At 38.1% G+C, this 18,462-nt stretch overlaps 1 protein-coding gene across 8 annotated transcripts in view; it reads left to right on the forward strand.

Annotated features, from left to right (window-relative positions):
• The window catches only part of SORBS2 (sorbin and SH3 domain containing 2), a 240,778-nt gene extending 222,552 nt beyond the window's left edge, over window positions 1-18,226 (forward strand). For 4 of the 8 annotated variants that reach the window (XM_089525354.1, XM_089525348.1, XM_089525349.1 and 1 more), the window contains 3 exons: window positions 8,622-8,671; window positions 13,545-13,651; window positions 15,391-18,225. In XM_089525354.1, the coding sequence (XP_089381480.1) occupies window positions 8,622-8,671; window positions 13,545-13,651; window positions 15,391-15,452 (219 nt within the window). In that variant the 3' untranslated portion in view covers window positions 15,453-18,225. Of the gene's footprint in view, window positions 1-2,070; window positions 2,179-8,621; window positions 8,672-13,544; window positions 13,652-15,390 lie in introns of all 8 variants that reach the window. The other 4 variants (XM_089525346.1, XM_089525351.1, XM_089525352.1 and 1 more) reach the window with 4 other exon arrangements.
• The last annotated feature ends 236 nt before the right edge of the window (window positions 18,227-18,462 follow it).

The raw sequence follows: 18,462 nt of genomic DNA on the forward strand, positions 1-18,462 counted from the left end.
TGTTTTATCTATAAGCACTTCACATGACACCTTTCAAATCTACTGGAAAAGTATCCTTGAATTTTATGCTATTGGCTTTTGTCAGCCATAGGGAGGGAAGTCATAGGTAAAGTTATATAGTGGTATGGATTGAGGTCATCTAGTGGTATGCTATTCAGCATATATGCAAAGCCTGAATTTCTTAGTGTTATAACAAACATCTTCATTCTTGTCATTGGAAGCCAGGATGCATGGCTAATCCAAGAAGTAAGCAAAGCTATGCCAGAAATAACATGCTAGCATGCTATCATCCCCATCTTCACAGAAACAGTCAATGGCCTCCCTTGGACATCCATGGTCTGGGAAGCCCCAATGGGAATGAACAAGTAGAAGAGAGTATCAAAGCCACTCAACTGCATTGCCATTCATACACCCAGCAGATAATGAGGCCTTTTCTTAGTAATGCATTCATACCACAGGAAAAGGCTCAGGAGGGCCAGGGTCTCTTACCAAACTGATGTGTCTTAGGAAGCACTTGGCTAGACTCAAGCTGAGCAAGTCCTCCTGTTGTTTCAGAGCCAGGTTTAAGGGGCTGCTGCTTACCTTTGCAAAGAGTTTAAACAACTTGGTGGGAGTAGAACAGGGTGAACAGACATCCTCCTTTTCTAGGACATGTCCTACATTTCAACCTTCTGTCCAGGAAGAATTTCAGAATGCCCTCCATTTTGAGCATGACTAAGAAGCATACATTTATATTGATATGTATAAATATAAATTTTTGTTTTTATTTGGTAATGTCCCACATTTTTTTTGAATATTTTACATTTTGCGGTGCCTTATCCTCCTTTGCAGTTAGGACATCTGGTCATCCTGGGGAAGGAGAGGAAATAACTGCAGGAATGTATTTCTCTTTATGAGCCTGCAATTTTATCTACCTGGAGTCCTATACTGGGAGAAAGGCAGGATGTAAATTCAACGAATGAATGAATGCATTTTAAAATATTTTCATAAAATAAACCATCGATGCCATGCTCATATTTTTCACCTAAAGCACATGTTAACAGCAGCACCCCCAACAAATGTACAGATATTTTAGGCAAAAGTTGGAATACAGTAGCAAGTCAATAATTGCAATATAGTTTGAGAGCGAGGGATCCCAGCTACCTAATGAAGAATGGGATATTATTATCGCTTTTCAATATATTACATTGTTCTGATCAAATCTTGGTTCACTGCCTGCAAGGATTCCACAACTGGCACTGTTAAATCACAGACATCCAGTCACTGTTTATTCATTCTTGTGAGAGAAGACAGTATTTATTTATGCATGCATGCATGCATACTGCTGGGAAGCAGGAATCTTATTAGCATTAATTGCCATTTAGCAGGTATTATATCCAGTTACTGAAGTGGTGCAACTAACAATAAAAAATGTACTCTCAAAAGTTACAAAATTAGTGTGAAAACTGCCACTCACACTGTCTTTTTCAGACTTCTTAGAATGTGTGAAACCATTCAGAGTATTGTTTTTTTTTTTTTTTTAAAAAATCCCAACTCAGCCTTCTCAGGCAAGTTGAGAATCTAATCTAAGGAGGCACTGACCTCCTTTTCTTTCATGGATCAGCCCTGCCTGACTATTCACTCAAAGAAAACATGCATTTAGGACCTTTAAGAAAACAGATCAGCTTTTAGCTATGAACTTGTTTTCATTCTCACCTGTGTTATAATGTCTGATGCTTGTATTTTCTTTGTAATGATGTTTTGATTGTGTGCTTAGCTTTTTGAAGTCATCCCTCCCTTATCAGTTATATAGCTGCATTTTAAAATGTACAGCAGGTGAGCTGGACATAACACATTCTTTATAGGCTTTGTAGGTTTTAAGCGCTTTGATTTGGGGGGGGGGGGGAATCAGCAATAACAACGGCTGTGATCTGTTCAGGCAAACTGGATTAACAGATCTGCATGTCTTTGCACAAGGGCTGTTTTGGAGATGAAAAATGGTTTGTTGAAGTGTGCAAGAATGAAACAATCAGTAAAGAATGCTAGTGTGGCCTTGTAGATGAATTGACCCAGTATTTATGGTTTTTCTAGGCTGATTTAAAAAGAGAGATATTTGTCATCGGCAAACCTCCACGTAGCCCTGTTATGACAAGGAGATCTTGCGGCTCACCTGTCAGAGGGCACAGCTATTCACATAGGGTATGGTACTGTAAGGCCCTATATGTATTGCCAGAGTTCCCCTAGTAGAAGGAACGAGGCCTCTGTTTCCTAGGTCTTGAATGCACATGTATGAATAATCATTCTAATACTCTTTCAGTTTTGCTATGCTACTGTTTAGAACAGAAACATTTTGGGTGATAGCACTAAGGAGACCACAACAGGTTGTAAGTGATTTGTCAAGTTTTGTGGGGAAGGAGCAGAACCCCCATGCTCTTGAAAGGGCCAGTGAAACAACCCTAAAAAAGAACATTTTCTCTTAACTACCTGAGTCTATCCTTAACTTTCTTCCTTCTTTCTTAAAGAACTCCTCTTGTTTCAAAGTATCGTACTTATGAGGCCATTGGTGATGGCCAAATAAGGTGGTCTCATTTGCACATTCTGTGGATTTCATAATGTCAGTTCTGCTGTTCCTTGTTTCCAAATGCATGATTCCCTCTTTTTCCCTTCCAAAATATTTTGCTGCTATGGCAACATATGCTTGCACTCACTTGACACCATGCTTCCTCATAGCACTGCTTCTCTCAGAGCTGCCATTGGCATCAGCTTTTCCTCTCATATGTGCCTAGAACTGCACCCTCTTTAAAGGGCCATCTCTTCTGCTTAATGCAGTTATCTGTGCTCTGTTTTAGTAAACATACATGTGTGATTAATGCCTTTTATGTCAAAACCCAATGTTGTACATATCTGTATCTTAAATGTCTCTGTATACAGTATTATGAGCTTTGTTTGTCAAAACTACAAGGAAAAAGGGTTAGGGTGAAGAGAAAAGTTTGTTTGCATCTACACAAAAATGAAATGGATCCTAGGGTGTTGCAATGACAGATGGCTACATGGAAAAAATAGGTACAGGATCCCCCGTGGATAACAAAATCCGTGGATGCTCAAGTCCCATTAACTACAGTGGCACAGTAAAATGGTGTCCCTTATATAAAATGGCAAAATCCAGGTTTGGTTTTGGGAATTCATATATTTTAAAAATATTTTCTAGCCGTGGATGCTTGAATCCATGGATAAAAGAAATCTGTGACTATGGAGGGCTGGTTATATTCTCACTTTTGAGGTTGAAGCTCTCTGTAACTAGGGGAATTTTCACCAAAGGCCCTCAGTTATAAGCTTAGAGTCACAGTTAACAATCATCTTCATGGACAACCAGTGCTCTCAAGTATTGATTACTGTACTTCTTTCTAGAGAACGCTGTTCCTGAAGACACTGGAGAGTGTAACTGGTGAAAAATATTGCAAATCCTCCATGTACTGTATCTGTCTGGTGGCTGTGCTGCTTTCCTGTAGCATGCAGGGAGGAAACTAAATAATCAGTGTTAATTTTTTAAAAGTTCTAAAAGAGTTCAGGCCACATATAATGTAGGCATCATCCTTTTCTAATATACAGTCATAACTTTAACTTTACTTGTTGGCAGCCAATATCATTTGTGAAAACACAGAGGTACAGTGATAAATTGAGATTATTGTACTGTACCTAAAAATGTTGGTTACTTTAAATAATAAGCAAATCTATAAAGTAAATGATTGCAAAACAAGTTGCTTGTAATTAATTCCTTTTTCCTATTACAAGGGTGTGAATAAGTTACATTACTATTACAAGTTAATAAAGGATGACAGTTCCTTTTGCCATGGATGTGATAGTAACACTTCAGTTATGGATTTTCAGCCTCACTAAATGGTAGAGGAGATTCAAGTACAAACTCATGCTGTGTCTTGTGCTGTTGCAGTCAAATGATTTTAAATCATCTAAAAGTACTTCTGAAAAGCTGGTTTGTATAGAGTTACTTTTAAAAACAATTGCAAAGAAAACTACTTGGCAGGCTTGGAACTTTAACAACTATTTACTTTTTTTTAATGTATTTCCAGGCTCTGACAATAAGTAGTAACAAGGGCAAGAGCAGTATCTGTTCCATAATTTAGGAACATCTTTTTAATGAAGGTTTACCTGAACATATCCTTTTTTATTTTTTTTAATAATAAAACTTTATTAATATAAAAAGTACATACAAACTTTCTACAAGACATACAGACCATATAGTTAACTACATACTAAACATTCATACAAACCTTCTACAAGTATATTTATAAATAATTGAAAATCGGGAAGAAGTAAAAATATGACAGTCAATAGCCTTCCAAAGGCACAGTTCCTACCATCTACTACCTTACCTAACTCTTTTCCCTAAACTAAACCTTCTTGTAACCTACTACGACTACTACATCCTCCTTACACTATTCTTCCCTCACTCTCCTTCTAGCTCTCGTCTATCTTCGCACCCCATTACATACACGAACCTTCTTCAATTGCTTTAACTTTCTTACTTCATTTACTTTCCTCCAACCCTACTCTCTATTGACTCCAACTTCCCTCTCTTATGTTCAACCTTATAATCTAAACTTCTTCTAGATCTTTCTTACACATACATACAGCTTCCTAAAAACATCTTCATACCTGAACATATCCTAAAAGAAATACTCAGATTAGCTTTTTTGTAGCTGGGCTAGGTATACATTCTGCATATTACAAGATGAGTCTATTACATTTTTAATTTTTCGGTAATCTTTTACTTCTCTTTACATATAGTGAGCTGTATTGGTTATTAATTAAATGCTAATTTAATTTAAATTTTAAAAAGACTAATTTAAATTTTATAATACCAATTCAAATTACATTAGGTGCATGCACTCTGCTGGTATGCATGCACCAAACTTAGGCCTTGACCAATGATGGCACAACAGTTTTGCAGTTCTCAAATGCAAAGTAGTTTTCTGTGCTCCTGCAAGGAAGCATCACAGACTTTCTTGTGAAAGTGGTCCCTGTTGTTCTGTAGTGATTGGGCAATACAATACAGCAGATTGACATGCTGCTTGGCACAACAGCACTCCCCCCACTCCAGACAGACTGCTGCCAGGTACTGTACTGCCCATCACTCTGGCCAGATGCCTCCTCCCTTAACAATTTGATCCCACAGAACTGTGCCGATGGGGCTTTTCACTCTGCCTGTACTGAACTGGATCGGAAATCCTATTTCTACATTTCTCTATTATCTGCTATGAGTCTCAATTTTTAGAAACATCTCCTTCCTTCAAACCTATGTTTAAAAGCCCTGAAATTTAATGTCTGCTTCACTCATTTGCATTGGTATGTTATGTGGGATTTTTTAGAAATGTACATGTTGAAGTCCTAACATATGCACATGACAAAGGACTTTATCTAGCGAGGAAAATCAGGAGCTTAAACAGCAACAATCGCATGAAAATTGTGCAATCGCGATTAACATTTTCACATTATGTTGTGATTAAAGTGTCATTATCCCGGGAATAAACAGACAATAAACAAATCATTCATGGAGAAATAACACAATTTTTACTGTTTAGCCCCCCCCCCCCAATTTCCCCCATGGGATAAAGTCCAAAGACAGATTTTCAAGCATGTATCTTATGTACAGATAAGATATATGTCCCTTGGAACTGGTCATGTACCTAATGTAATTTGCTGTGGTTGGGCTGATGTATGCCCACTGGAAGTTATGGGACCGCCGCACTTTGTTTCAAAGGAGACCCACTGATTTCAAAGGGGCTGCTTTAAGTATGACAAAAATCATGGTCTAAACCAATACCTAGTGTTTCTGTTCAGCATATCTTGCAGTAAACATTAAAACTGCTTACAGGCAAGTGCTGATAGGGAAACCTATCTATTATTATTCCAAACGGCTATATCTTTTCTGCCCTGGAAATCTTTTACGTTATCCAGCTCTTGTAGTGGTCTTTCAAAGTATTAGTATGAATATGGTTTGCTTAATGCCAGTAGTATGAATATGGCTTGCTTAATGTCAGCTTATGGAGCTGTTAGGGTGCTTTATGATCCATTTCTCACACTACATCTTTGGGTTTAAATATACACTAAAATATTATTGCCTAGGATTACTAAAGGTGATTAAGATGTTCAGTTAGTGATATACAGTATCTTTATACTGCTTAGCAAATCTGGGCACAATTTAGCCAAATGGAGCCATTTTAGCTTCCATTTTATTCAGTTTAAATAAATCAAGAGGTCAACCAGAATGCATAAAAGTATCACGTTTTCAATTCTTTTCATTTTGATTGTTTCTCCATATTCACAGGTTTTCCTACTCCAGTATCCGCTCCTTTACAATTATATCTTGGGTTTCCTTCCCTCCTTCCTTGCCTTGTGTCCTTTACCACTGATGACATGTCACATCTAGTCTCATGCAGCATTTCAGAAATCGATTTTCACCAGTTTCCAATGAGCTTTTTATAAATATTATTCAGGAGCTGTCATCGTAATGTTAAAGTGCTTTAGCAATATTATACTAGTTAAGCATTAGGATTATTTTGTTCTAATGCTAACATTCTTTTTTCCCTCGCATAATCTCTCTTGAAATTGTATCCTAGAAACAATAGCTATGTTTACTTGCTGCCATCTTTATTGGCTCCGGTACAGTAGAAACACACAGGCATGCACCAATCCATTTGATTTTGAAATGTGCTGAGTTAAAAAAATAACTGAGTTAAAAAATAACTGGGGAGTGGAAATAAAAAGTCTTTGTAATACCTGGTGTTCACTGGAAATTTATCAAAACAAGCAAAAGATTAGCTGAATATCAGAAATAAAATCAGTTTATGCAGGAACAAATCCTGGCACTTTTGCTTTATCTGGAGGAACTCTAAACATTTCTTTCAGTCTTTCCAATTTAAATTAGGGGTACATAAAAGCACTAAGCTTTGGCTGGATCATGTCATGTATTATTAAAGTTAAGTAAATGTAGTCGTTTTAAAAAATTATATACTGTAAGTGTCATTGTTTGGGTCATCCAAAGGCCTTGTGATTTCATTAGACACAGAAGATAGTGAATAACAAATAAGGACAACCAGGGATAAATTCATACTATTTTTTGTACCAAAATATAAGTTGAGATGAATACAGACAATGGTTTGTATGATATAATGGATACTTCTATACTCACTGTAGAACTCATGCAACCATATAATAAGACAGATATATATAGAATCTAGACATATTATGAATTAGGGCATACAAAGATGACTACCATTGTCTCTGCTATCCATGTGATCTATCAGTTTCTAGGGAAATACATAGCATTTGCATTTTTCATTGCTGGAAAGTGCAGGTGATAATTGTTCCATATGGAACAATAAATTGTTTACACTGAATTTACAAGCAGACACATAATCATGCATATTTATCCACACTTTGTGCAGTTATCTCCTTGTAGGGAGTTATGTGGTTTTTGTGTGTGCCTCAGTTCATTTCACACACAATCCTGCTTGCCAGTTGTAAACCATTCAGAATCCACATAGATTTTAAGTGTGGAGAGACTTCAACAGATCTATGTAAATATACCCCAAGGACTGCTCCATTGAACTATGGACCTTATGGCTGAAAAGAAAGCAATAAATGATAAACCACAGATTCCAAGTTATATTTTTCCAAACTTTTTGCAGCTTTATTTTTACTTATTTTATCATTCATCAAAGCCAGTTTCTTTTACAGATTTTTGAAAGTGTTAAGTCAGCTTTTCAAAAGTTGGATTAACTATGATTTTAGGAGTGGAAAAGGAAGTTCATGCTTATCTTTTTTGTATACTTGCCATTTTTTCTCCTTATAAAGCTAGATGTTGATAAATTATCTGCATTCTTTTAAATAATTTGTTTTGCTCTTTCTGCATTCCCTATGGGGTTCTTAAGCAAACAAGCAAAAGAAAAAAATCCCACAATTCTCTCAAGAGTGAACAGTATCAAAATAGCACAGCATGTCGCAGATGCCAGCTCTGTCAGGAAGAGTACTTTAGCAAGAATGTTGTCTTGAGCAATCGTAAGAAATGGCTGTGTGTTCCATTACTGTTGTTGACTGCTTTGAATTCTGCTTCTCTGGGACTGCTTTTTTCATGTCACAACTGTGCATTTGTCCATTTGTTCATTTAATAGAATTGTGATTGTATGTGAAGATTTGAAAGAGGCTAAAACATGCCTGGTTTTTTGTTTTTTTGGCATGGCAAGGTTTAGGCTGAAAAGAGTTAACACCAGCTTCCATGTTGCAAAGGGTTTTCAAGAAATTCTAGAAGTTTATGCTGTTTTTTATGTTTTAACTGGATTGTTTTTTTTTTAATTATGTGGATAAAGACAAGCACTATGTCAACCATACATTGCACACAGCCCCCCTGTGGTTCTGTATTGTGATCACTGAGCAGTTTATAAAAAAAAAAAAAACTTCTTGATGCAGCCCTAGGACCAGAAGTACAAGGGAGATTATTATGAAGTACCTGATGAGCTGTGTATGGCCTTAGAACTACATATTATACAGGCCCGTATAGTAAGCTTAAACCTAAATTTGTGACAGTTGATACTCTTATTACATTTCAACTCATTTCATTTCAGCCACAGCGCCCTGTGTTTGCTCATGAAAATATACACAGTGGGGGGGAACCGTAAGTATTTAAATCTACTCAAATTCTTATCTAAATAAATAGTATCAAGTTTCTGATGTCATAAAGAAGAATACTAGCCATCTGTAGCTGCATCCACACTGCAGAAATAATCTAGTTTGGCACCAGTTTAACTGCCACAGTGCAGTGCTGTGGGATTCTGGGAATTGTAGTTAATTCTGGCACCAGAGCTCTTTGACAGAGAAGGCTAAATGTCTCACAAAACTACAATTCCCAGGATTCCATAGCATTGAACCATGGCAGTTAAAGAGATGTCAAACTGGATTATTTCTGCATTGGGAGTGCAGTTTAGGACACTATCTGTCAAGGTGGCTTGTACTTCCATCTAGTATTGTGCTGTACTGCATTGCATAGGATACAGATAACATCATGAAAGGATTGGAATTGGGCTATCCCTCCTTCAGTTTAGGAATTTCCTGATTTACCATTGACTCACACATAGACCCATGACCCATAACACCATCCATGAAATGTGCTTCCAACTATATATGTAGGAGAGGGCTGAAGAGAGTTTAACTCACTGATCATGAGGTGGAAAGGAGAAGAGTTGCAGTTCTGTTGCACTGGATGTAAAAAGTCAAGCATCAGATAGGTCATTATACTGTTGGATTTTGGCTACTGGAGTTATGCAAGTTATGCACTTGATTGCATTGCCTCCTTTATTCACTAGCAGTAAATTTTGTTGTAAGGCTTACTGTGAATTTTCTAAAACTGTATTTCATTGCTGCTGAGAACAACTTTGCAGTCTCTGCTGAAATTCAAGCACACAGAAGGAAATGTGCTAATTAAGCTGCTGTACCAAATGCTGCAGGATTTCTTAGCACTGGCAGTCAACTTCCAAATTGCAGATCATATTCACTTTTCATAATTAGCATAATTTTTATCCTAGAGATGATAGTTTCTATATTAATTAGGATGGGGAGTGAATTATCCTTTGGGATTTATACAAAAATACTTAGTATGAACATTCCAGGTTGATGTGGTGGATACATTAAATCAGAGTAGGAAAAGGACAAGAGCTTATTTTGCAAAAGATACCGTATATACTTGACTATACGTTGAAAATTTTAAATCTAAAAATTAAGCTGGACTGGCTTATCCATGGATCAGTGCTAGCATAGGAGTTGAGGTTGGCCCACTCAGCTTGAGGGAAAAGGAAGGAGGAAGCTGAGGCTGCCAAAAAGGCCCTACAGCCTACCTCATGCCAGGAGAGGTTTTCTGGATTGCATTTTTACCATCCTCTACCTCTCCCTTCCCAGTAGCCCAATCTGGGGTGATCACTCTCAGGGACCAGTGGGGAAAACATGTGCTGGGGGGGAGCCAACGCAGAAAACTCCTTCTGGCTTGAGGCACACAGAGGTAGGCTCTAGGGCAGGGGTTTTCAATTTTTTTTTACCCTTGTGACCCCCTTTACATCTACATGTGGATGTCATCTCCTGCTATAGATGTCACACACCTGACATAGTATATGAATTAAAGTATTTTACTTGTTAGGTATGACATTCATGTATATTCATATTTTAACATCTTGAAAGGAAATATAAGCCTCCTCTTTCCTTAAGCAGAAGCTTGAAGCACGCTCCTTACCTTTCTCTCCTGTCCAGAACAGAAAAGGTTTGAGAAGCAGAGGAGAAGGGATCAGAGTCTCCAGGACCTCACCAGGGGGTCCTGTCCCACCGTTTGAGAACGAGTGCTCTGGGGCCTTTTTGACACCCTCAGCTTCCTCCTTCCTACCCCCACCATCATCCCCCAGACACATTTTCAGCTTTATTTGGATGCAGCCGCACAGACCCACCTTCAAAGGCCTGCCCTGAGCAGAATGGCACCAACAAGGGCACAGGAGAGGAAGGAAAGGGAACCCACTCAACCCAGAACTTCTATTTCTCCCACTTGCCTTTTTGTACAGACACATGCAGAGGGAGGGACAAAAGGTGGACCCACCAGGGATTACTTTGGCCACCAGTTTCCCATTCCCATCTAATAGATGGGGAAATATGGGAGACATGGGTTAAAAAACTCAAGAGGTTTGCTTGAATGCACACTGGTTTCTGCCCCCCCCCCCCCAAAGGAACTATACCAGAACTTTCTCACAATATCAGGATGATGAGGGTAAGGGGGAAAGAGCATGTCCATGATGACTACGAAGTTGCAAATACACCTGCGCCTGAGGAGAAGCCATGGAAGCCATGGAAACTGGCCACCACTCCCCTGCCTGCCTAGTCCCTACCAGGCTCCCTGAACCTGCTCCTCTTCCTACCCTTCATCCTCCCAGCCCTACTAAAGTACAGCATCACTGCTGTCATGACCTCAATAACAACAAGTCATTATTCTAACATGGCTTTGGTTTCATGATGTGGAGGTGTTACCCTACCAGGGAAATCATCCTCTTGCTTGCCACCTGCCTGCCTTCCACTGGGGAACCAAACAAGAAGGTGCCTTTCCCTCAGAAAACAAGTGGAGGGGCATTTCTCTCTCCCTCTCATTGAACCCCCCATAACACTTCCAGCCTCTAGTCATGTGCAAACACCCTCATCCCTGCCCCAAATATGGGTGCACCAACAATCACATGTATATCATGGGCACCTCAAGGGCAGGAGTGGCACCTTCAACAGCAGCTGGCACGGATGACACCCACTCACTTCCCCTAATTTTTAACCTCCACTTATCCACAGATATATCAAAATCTATAATTTTGGCCCCCAAACCTGCCCTCAACTTATACAGTGTGCCCTTGCTTTATGCAGGAATCTGTTCCAGACTCTCCCGTGTAAAGCAAATTACGTGTATGCTTGAGCCCTATTTAAATGAATGGGGCTCGTGCATGCAGTGGCGTGGCGGTGTGCACACATCACAGGTGCACGCCCCATTCGTCCCTATGGGACACGCCGCCCCTTCCTCCCCGCGCAGCTTTCAGCGTATGCTAAAAGTTGCATATGACGCTAGCACACTGTATACGAGGTTGACTTATATAGAAGTATATATGTTAATGACTTGGATGAAACTTTTAGAAACTAGGTTTTAGATGACAATGCAACTTGCAGTTTGGCAGGCTATATTGATATCAAATCATCAAGAAAAGGGGCCAATTTAGATCAGGTCCCACTCATCCCAATTCATTCTATATTAACAAACATGAATATGAATATGGGAAAGAAGGAAAGCTTGGTAAAGAAGGAAAATTCTGTCCTTAGGAAGCTTCCAAAACAAATCTGTGTAGAATTAGTGATTAATATGGATGCCATAACAGATTGTGCCAACCAGGCATTGTGTTCCCAGCCAGACATTGACTAAATCCAAACCTGCTTACGTTGAACATGGTCATGCAATGATGCCTCTTCACACCATGCCTGGTTACATTTGAACTTAATTAGGCAACTGTCCTATCCATGTTCACTTGTAAGTAGCTGTCACTGAATGGTGCACTTCTGAGCAAACATTGTATCATATAGGGTTGCTTCTCTGCTTAATTCCCAGTTCCTGGTTTTGAGGTGGGGTTTTGAGGTGGGTTTCTGCAGTTACTTCAGCCTGCTAGTGGTTGAGACAAAAGCTGTCTTTTTCATGCAAAAGGCAGAAATTCTGTCCCTGGGGAACTTCTAAAATAATTCTATGTAGATTTAGTGAGATTAATATGCATTTAAAAAGTATATTATTCTAATCACATCTCTCCATCTGTCTGATATTAACTATATTGTCTTGCTTAGAAAAAGAATGTGAAACTGTAGCAACCTTACCAATTTTGCACTAAAGCCAGAGTCTAAACTTTAAGCCTTTTACCTCCACTTGTGTCACAAAAAATATTTTTCGCTCATGTGAAATAAAATTGATTTAAATATTTCTTGCACTGCACCTGAACTACGCTGCGACTCAGAGCCTAGATATGTTAAAACTGAAGAATATCTTTTGATTTTTCTGTGCGTATTCTCTGTGCATCTCTCAGAACAATTGATAGCACTAAACAAAATCTGGTACCCAGTTTACCATAGGTGTCAGAAACAACAGATGCATAAAGAGAACAAACCATTCATACAAGACAAAAATAACTTGTGCTGTATTTCATGTAGAATCAGTGTACTGTTCTCCACACTGAGTCCACACATAACATTTGCATTAGCAAATGAATTTAAACTTGTCAGGGATCTGTGAGTGCATATTTTGCATTTTCAATAATGCAAATGTACATGCAAAGTGGGTCATCAACTGACACATTATCCAGAATAAACATATTATCCTCTATTTCTGAGAAAATTTGTGTTCAGTGAGGCTAATCACAATTCCTTGGGCATATCTGTATTTCCAAATGTACTTGCCATTTTACATTTTCACATCTACACAGATACTTTATGGGTATTTCCCGTAATGCAGCAAAAGCCCAGATCCAACTAGTATTGAGCCTGCCTGATAGTGCTCAGGCAGCTAATGATACAGCTTTAGCTACAAACTTAGTTGTATTATTACTACAACCTGAATTTTATTTTCTCTGTATCTTAACGTTATACATTAATTCCTTACTTGCTGTGGTTCTGTACAATATGCATGTTAACAAATCAGAAGTGTAATATATTGTACAATTTAGTTTTGCACCTTTTTCTTATGAGTCAAAGTAAGTCTAATTCATCAGTCCAGATTATTTGGATTCAATTAATTTAAATTTAATTGAATTCAAATATTCTGCTTAACTAGATTATTGGTTGCTGGGATGGAAGTCCTTTCCTCTGTGGTTCATTTTGCATAAATTTCATGAGTAGCTTTGTTTGTTTGTTTGTCCTCAAAGGATTAATGAACAAGCTTCTCTATCTCTGACCATTCAAGGTGCTGAGGTTTTTTTCTTTAAATGCATCCATTTGTCCTGTTTAAGGTTTCAGGTTCTGTATAACTATACTCCTAGGAACGAAGATGAGTTGGAGCTCAGAGAGGGAGATGTCATTGATGTGATGGAAAAGTGTGATGATGGATGGTTTGTGGGTATGTTTATTTTAAATTTAGTTGTGCTTCAGGCTATATGTACTACTTCAGTGGCTGCATTGCTAAATGATCTGCTTTTTAAAAAAATATGGCTAGCAAAATATACCTAATGTGATCACAGCAGTGCTGCTGTCTTCTGAAAAAAACTTGTTATATGTCATGCCTTTGAGACAGAATGTGTATTCATGAATTTCCTCATATACACCATATATAACCCTCTTATCCAAAGCAGAACTCCCACACAAGGCCAGCTCTAACTTCATTGTAGTCATGATACAAGCAGCAGGATCCCAAGATGCAACCCTGCTTTTTCGTATACATTTCCTTCAGAGTATAACCATAGCTTGCAAACATTTACTAATAAAGACTGATGCTCCTAGAATCCTCCAACCAGCATAGCCAGTGGCCATGCTGGTTGGGAATTGTGGGAACTATAGTCCAAAAGATAGTTCCCACCCTCAAAGTTGCTTTTAGCACCATGTCTAGTAATATGGCAGATTTAAGGCCCTTAGCAGAGGAGAGTCATTGGCAAAATATGTACTCTGAGTGAGGGCTAGCCATGTTAGAGGCAGTGTACACCCACTTTTCTGTTTCTGACTGATGAATGCCTTATTTGAACATGAAGTACATTCTTCTAAATGCCTTTTTACTACAAATTTGGCAACATGCTGTGCCCCATAATTCCCAACCCATTGGTCTGGACCTTGGTAAGTCCTTAATATGGCCACTTGTTAAGCACTGCTTGCCATAGTGGGCATCCCCAACAAATTTGTTGGAGAAGCATCTCACATATATACATGGAATTGCCCATTCTGTTTCTGTAAATGCAGATCCCCTTCAATCTCTAGGTGTCCAAGTGAAATGAAATGCTTTGCCAAGGAGTTGCTCAGTAACAATCTTTGCAGTGGGGAAAAGAAAGTCAAAAAACTTGATATTAACAGATATATAATCTGTGCCCAAGCAAAAGAATCAGGACACCTACATACACACACACACACACACACACACACACACACACACACACAAGGTTGAGTCTCCCTTAGCCAGAATTCAAAATTATCCAAAATCATCCACACGGGGTGGCTTAGATAGTGACACCTTTGTTTTCTGATGGTTCATTGTACACAGACGTTGTTTCATGCACAAAATTATTTTTAAAAATTGTGTATAAAATTACCTCCAGGCTATGCATATAAGGTGTATACAATACATAAATGAATTTCATATTTAGACTTGGGTCCCATCTCCAAGATATCTCGTTATGTATATGTAAATATTCCAAAATCCAGAAAGCTCCAAAACACTTCTGGTCCCAAGCATTTTGGGTAAGGGAAACTCAACCTATATGACCATTTGATTTTGCAGTCAATCCCTGACATAAATCCTAATCCAGAAAATGTATGACAGGGGAAGAACCAAGTATGTTGCTAGAGATTTGTCTGAAGTTATAACTGCTGAAGAAATGAGCTACATTTTCAATGTGTAAAGTCAGCTTGTCTCTTGATCAATATGAACTACTCTCATGAAAACTTCCATGCCACCTCTGAGTCGAGCAAAATTCTCCATATTTCATGCTTAAAGCTTTATAGCAATTGAATTCCATTCTAGTACAATGTATTTCATGTTTTCCAAAGGATGTCGCTTTGAATATGCTAATGAATATCCTAAAATGAAATATAAAGGCTAGAGAGTAATACATTACTACTGTGCCATGTTTCACTTATTACTTCTACTTTCAGGAACCTCCAGAAGAACAAAATTCTTTGGTACTTTCCCTGGAAACTATGTCAAGAGGCTGTGAAATGTTGTTTGTTTGGCTTTTATCCTACTTATTTATGCTACATCTCTGCAACACATCTGCATATAAAGCTGCTAGAAAACATGCTCCACCAGCCTTCTGTTTTCCTGCTTTGCAATTCCAGGTAGAAGCCATCTAGTTCATCTCCACCATCCCATCTTCACCCTTCAGCCAGCAGAATTACTGTAACAGCTATGACTGGATAGCTGAGCTTTTATGAAACAAGAGGAATTAGTCTAACTAACTTCTAGTGTATCTTTTTTGTGCATTAAATCTTTGTCTGCTCCCTACCAATTTGAAGCACACATATAAGAAAAAGCTTGTTCACAACAGTACAGGGAATTATCAATATTATTTTGGGCAGTCTGTCCATAACGTCCTTAGGAAAAATTTCTTATCTTCTTTCACCTCATATATAGAGCAGGTTGTGATCTACATTTTAACTTTTTATTAGTTTTCACATTCTTTTAAAGTCCAGCAGTGTGTGTTGCTTTCACTTTGCTGTTTCACAAGTTTGCCTGGTTTTACTCATTTGCAAAATAAGATAACTACTCAAATAGATGGTTCCCATGCCCTTGCATGTTTCAGCATATGCAAGGTGGTTGTAAAATTTCAAGCGGGGATCATTCAAAAGGTGGTTTCTACTAGGCTACTTGCTATGCCATGATTCCCAGCTGGATCTGTTTTCATAAGACTTGAGCAAGTGAGGGGAGGATCATAAATTGGTTAAACACCCTCCCCTTTTTTTCCTTCTAAGTAAAAGCAGCTTCACATAAGAATGATATGTACAAAGAAGGAAACATAACTTACACTTCTGTATCTGCACATATTATATTTGAAGTGGAAAGATACACATCTCCCAATCCTGGGATGTATTTAATAATGATAATGTGCAAATGAAGTCAAATTCGGGAATGTAACAAGGGTATTCCTAATTGGACAGAAACACATGTGCTTCTCTGTCCAGGGAGAAGTGGATTCTCCCAGCACAATTACAGCATATATCTCTTTCTAATGTGAGATTCTGCAAGTCCCTACTTCCTGCATGTCCCAAGAAGAATGAGTCCTGTATTTGTACATATCATCTGAAGCTAATCCAAAGGAAACCATGTTTGCTGCCTGAAATTAAGGAAGTGAAAAACACAAAAATTCTGGGAAACTACAACCATTTGTAATGCAAGTCAGCAATGAAACTGTCCTCTGCTGTATCACAAATGCGTTGTGGCAACAACAAAGTAACTGAAAGTCTAATATTCAAAGTTCTTTTATCATATGATGTTTCAGCAAGGAAAAAATAGTAATAGTTTTATTGTAATAAATTCACTTGGGAGGGGGGTGCAGGAATCCATAGAAAGTATTATATATGCGATTACTCTGGTACATGTGTTCACACATACATTTTAACAAGCCTGAACTATATTTTCTTTCTAGCAATATTACATTAAAGCAAAGAAATTAAAAGGCACAAGCATGAAAACAGGTACATGTGGATGGATTTTTATCCTTGGAATAGTGTGAAATATTTGAACACAATGTTTGTTTTCTGTATGCAGCATACAGGCATAAATAGTGTAAGATGGAAAATACATGACTTTCTATGTCTATGGCTTTACGCAAAGCAGTCCATATTTGGTTTTGCTGGCACCTTATAGAAGGCAACAAAACAAAAGCTTTTACTGCATTTCTCTTGTGGTAAAGGACAGATCTTGCAAATTTGTAGTTTGTAGCATTTTGTACATATGTTTGCTTTTTTTTGTACAGAGCCATTTTATTGTTGATTTATTTTGGAGGAAATAATCAAGTTATGTATTTGATCTTCAAGCTACCCCTTCCACTAATTAAACATCATCTTATTTTCTTTCCTCCCCCCTCCAATGTATAAGCACATTTGGATAGTGCAATTCTGTAAAATAGGATTTGATGCAAAGGTTTTATGAATTATAATATGGTTTTACCTGCCAAATCTTAAAAATTGTACATATGTCTTTATTATGGAGAAATGTCAATGAGACAGATAAAGAAACATCTTTGTGCAACATACCTTTATTACTGCAAATTTCATGGCAAAAGCTTTATATTTCAAAGGCTTTCCATTATAAACTAGATGTGCATGCAGCTTTGCTGTGAAATACTTATCTTTGATGCCATTTATGATGGAAGACTTAAGTGTCTGCTGCCTGTGATATTTAAGAAGAAGCACTGTTTCTACTCTGTTATCTGATTTTAATAGAACAAGTTTTTTCATACCTGCTTTCAGGTAAATTGACTTTGAATTCTTACATGCAAAGGGTCTCTGTGGTTTTTTTCCTTGAATAGACTTCTAATAAAATTTGCTTGGAGTATGTTGTCATTTCTTCTTATCATCTATACAGCAGTGCAGCAGTGAAAGTCATGTAGACCTCCTGATGTTGTTGGACTGCAACCCCCATTGGCCTTCGTCAGTGTCACCAATGGTTCCAGCAATATCTGGAGAGCTGCATCATTTCCACCCCTGTGTTAGAGCATCACATATTTAAGTTTAACTGTCTGGAATTAAAAGACTGTGTGGCAATAGGGTTGCCTTAAGATTACCGTAAGTAAAAAAAAAAGGGGGGGGGTATAATGGAGAAAGCAAACACTCTTTTTTGGTGAACCCACTGGAATAGGTAACTACCTCTCAGCAGTGTGGCAGCTGGGAAGATGATTATATAGTTAAAATAGTATTGTATGCTCACACACTGTCCCCTCCCCAATTTAGTTTATTTGCTACAGGAAAGAGATTACCAGTTCAGAGATTCCTTTCCCATGCACCGAAATATTCTCTGCACCCATTTTATATGGTTTGTATAATTAAAAGAGGTAGGAGGGAGGGAGGGTAAAAGCAATAGGGGAGGGATGGGGGGAGAGAGAAAAAGAGAGAGAAGTCAGGAGAGAAGGAAATGGAGGTGAGGAAATCTTTTCCTTTAATTATCCAAATGTTTGAGCATCAGGAAAATTACTAAGAAATCTATTGTAGCTCATCTGAAATAATATG

Source organism: Sceloporus occidentalis, unplaced genomic scaffold (genome assembly GCF_023333645.1).
Source record: "Sceloporus occidentalis isolate IW3139 unplaced genomic scaffold, rSceOcc1.0.p SCAF_5, whole genome shotgun sequence".
NCBI classification, from domain to species: Eukaryota; Metazoa; Chordata; class Lepidosauria; order Squamata; family Phrynosomatidae; genus Sceloporus; species Sceloporus occidentalis.